Source organism: Diaphorina citri, unplaced genomic scaffold, assembly GCF_000475195.1.
Source record: "Diaphorina citri unplaced genomic scaffold, Diaci psyllid genome assembly version 1.1 scaffold39, whole genome shotgun sequence".
Lineage (NCBI taxonomy): Eukaryota > Metazoa > Arthropoda > Insecta > Hemiptera > Psyllidae > Diaphorina > Diaphorina citri.
In genome coordinates, this window is record NW_007377476.1 from 210,881 (window position 1) to 214,451 (window position 3,571).

Here is a 3,571-nt window from a genome sequence, read left to right on the forward strand (position 1 = left end):
GTTTCGTTTTGATGAAAAATCAAGTATCGCCATATTTTATTTTTTTTCTCCTCTTCTTTATCTTTTCTTTTCTTCCTCCTTTCATTCCTCCCCTCCTTTTGTGCTACTATAACCACATAAAAGGGGATTTTTCCCATTTTTTCTCCTGTAATTAAATTTGTTCCCGAAGTGAATAGAGTGAAAAGATCGTGTATAGATCCGGACACCCATCTGCGGGAGATGGTCAACTCCGTCCCGTTGAAGAGTGAGTACAAAGTCGTATTTTGGTATAAATTCGTACGAGTTGGATTGAAGGGAACGACTATGAGAATGACCTGCCTCGGTGGTGTAGTTGTCAAGACGCTCGCCTGGTAAACAGGAGGGCGAGGGACTTTTCAGTCCTATGCGAGCCGTATAAAAGCACTGTTATTATTACGGCCAAACCAAATACCGTCTGCTAGCGATTTCAAACACGAAAAAAAAAAATTAAAAAATAATAATAAAAAAATAAAGGAAAAAGTAAATGAAAGAGATTTGACAAAGATTATTAATTTTGCTTTTGACACTTTGTTTTAGATCCAACGTCCAATCCCATAGCGAATAAACAGAACACACTCTACCAGCTGCGCACGCTACTGGAAGCCGTAAACCGAATGATAGACAACGTAGACTGCACTCTTAGAGCTCTCTACCACGACCTGCTCAAAGGTGTCCAGGCTGTGCGCCGACTCAAGAGACAAATCAGGAGAAGGCCCGACCAGCCACTGGACAGCAAGAAAGAGGCAGATCTACGAAAAGCTCTAGAACTGTTCAACCTCGTGTACGGCCGAAAACCGACTGACAAAGAACTAAGAAGATCTTGGTACGATATCGGTGACGAGAACGATACCAACGATTTAAGTGACAAAAAGTCTGAGCCTTGTCAAAGTTCGAAATCTGGAACCAAAGTGCCGGAAGCCAAATCAAGTTTATATGACAGTTTCTTTAGCACACCCCAAAAAACTGAACCCCCAAGCAAACCCCTAACTAGGGTAACTTCAAAAGATGAACGCGACAATGACGCTAGGATGGGTACAAAAAATGCCCAACTTACACGGAACCAAGGAAACAAAACCCCTAATAAAACAACACCAAAGAGTGACGCTAAAAGTAAACGCAGAGCAGTTCCAGATGATATTGCCGACTTGCTAGACCAAATTCCCGATGTGAAAAGTAGCGCTAAAAAAGCCAAAAATAATGATGAGGATGATGAAGATGATTTCAGCGACATTGACAAGGTGAAACGAAAACTTCCTTCTTTTCTTTGTGTCAGAGGTTTGATACTTTAGAAAGTTTTGAGGGAACTCCGTAACAACGAATGTCTTATCGTCCCAAAATCGAGGAGGGGACAGGATAGGAGAAAGCCAGCCGTTCCGAGAACGAACCTTATCCGTTCAGGATGACATCCGCCGGCGGAAATCGAACCCGCGGCCTAGCGCTTACAAGGCAGACGCGCTACCCTCCAAGCTAACTAGGCTGGCTTTCTAAGCTTACTTCAAAACATTTTACATAAGGTTTCATAATGAACTTGATTAATTAACCTAGCCAAGCCTTATATCTACGAAATCTTTTTCAAAGTTCCATTATTCCTATTTTTTTTTTTTTTTAATTTTCTCTTATTAATTATTTTAAGTTAAGTGATAGTTCGTGCTCAAGTGCTCACTTAACCTCCGCACTTAACGGCGTCTGTGTCGGGAACAAACACCAATGAATAGTTCATCCCTAAAGAGAAGTGAGCTGAAAATCAGGCAAAAAACGTCTTAAAAAAGGTGTGGTTTTATACTGGTAGCTCTAGTATAATGAGGGTGAGAAATTCTCGTGAAAGTTAGAGAAAAAAATAAATCGCCAGCCTAGTTAGCGTGGTTGGTAGCACGTCTGCCTTGTATGCGCTACGCCGCGGGTTCGATTCCTGCCCGGGGCGGATTTTACCCTGAACAGATAAGGTTCGTTTTCAGAACGGTTGGCTTCCTCCTATCATGTCTTCCTTCTCTCTTCGATTTCGGGACGATAAGAAATGCGTTGTTTCAGTTCCGTTTCGAAGAGAAGGGGCAAGGAGAACAAGATGTGAGAGCCGTTCCGAGAACAACTGCTACATTAGACGCTTGTGGCCTGTGTCGTAGCATGCCCATCCCGTAGTATGCCTCTCATATGTGCTAAACCTTCCTCTATGCTTAGCTTAGCCCGCAACATCCTTGGCTTCATGAGAAAAAGAATCCTGGATCCTACAAGCAGGAAGTCTCCTCTTACCCATTTTCTCTCTGTTGTAAAAAAATATTTCAGCCTGATTGTCTAGATTTTTTTCCCCCATAAAACGATGTGAGTTTAACTTACCCAACTTTAGTAGTTGTCCCCTTCAATGTACTCCCCTCCTCTATCCCTACAACGTTCCAGGCGAATTTTCCATTAATCGAAACAGTAGTGGAGGTCATTTTGTGTAAGGCCTTTCATAATAGGTACTTACCTGAAACTAGACCTGCCTGAAAACCAATAGACAGAAATTGAGCAAACCTTCAAATAACGACGTGTGCAATTTGAATCACTTCCTTCCCATTTTCGTCTCATGAGAATCAAAAATCTGGTGTGAACATCACACGACTTTCCTTATCCTACTAAATGGTGCTTATTTGTATTTTCTGTTGTAACATTTACAATATCTCTAACCATTTAGTCGATATAGCTGAAAACCGCAAAAAAGCGGTCGAAACCCGCCAAAAAGCGGTCAAAATACCGTTAACCGTAGCACCTATTTTAACCAAACGTTTTGGGTTGCATCCTTGTCACATTTGTGAACTACATACCAAATTTCAAGTCTTTAGCTTATACCGTTCCCGAGATATTGTTAAATTACACCGAAAACGGCCAAAAAGCGGTAAAATGCCGCCAAGCGTTGCACCGATCTTAACCGAAAGTTTCGTGTCGCATCCTTGTCACATTTGAAAGATACATACCAAATTTCAAGTCTCTAGCTTTTACCGTTCTCGAGATATTTTGTTTACAGACAGACACACACACGGACCAATGGCTGAAACTTTGGATTTAGGCTCAAGGGACCTCAAACTGACTTGGCACTAAAAACTGACCATCGAAAATTTGATCCGATTACATTATTTTCCTTCCTATAGGATAAGGAAAGTAAAAAGCTCCTTGAATTTATCGGATTTCACAGTCCCTCCTTAGGTAAACTGTTTTCAACTCGACGGCAAAACGAACAAAATCCCACGTAAGCTTTTTTTTTCTCTTTATCTCCTTCGCTTTCTCATTACTTCCAATTCCTTACCACGTTTTTGTATGATTTTTTTTTTTTAATGAGCGAATCATGTTTAAGTGTTTGTTTGTTTAACTTTTTATGTGTGATGGTGTTTACAGCCAAGTATCCACTTCAAACAAGAAGGACTCATCTCAAAGTCTTTTGATAAACGCTCTGTCTGGGAAAAAATAAAGAATAGATCAAGATCAGACAAGTAATTTTGTACGGAAAGTCTTTGATAGAGGGAACTATAACGGAAGGTCCTATCCCGAAAGCGAAGAGAGGAGGACAGGATAGGAGAAAGCC

At 41.0% G+C, this 3,571-nt stretch overlaps 1 protein-coding gene across 1 annotated transcript; it reads left to right on the forward strand.

The window, feature by feature from the left end:
- The first annotated feature begins 219 nt into the window (after positions 1-219).
- LOC113468934 lies at positions 220-1,307 on the forward strand. Its single transcript, XM_026826255.1, has 2 exons — positions 220-244; positions 556-1,307. Exons 1-2 carry the CDS (start codon positions 220-222, stop codon positions 1,305-1,307), a joined length of 777 nt encoding a protein of 258 aa, XP_026682056.1.
- Positions 1,308-3,571: the final 2,264 nt, after the last annotated feature.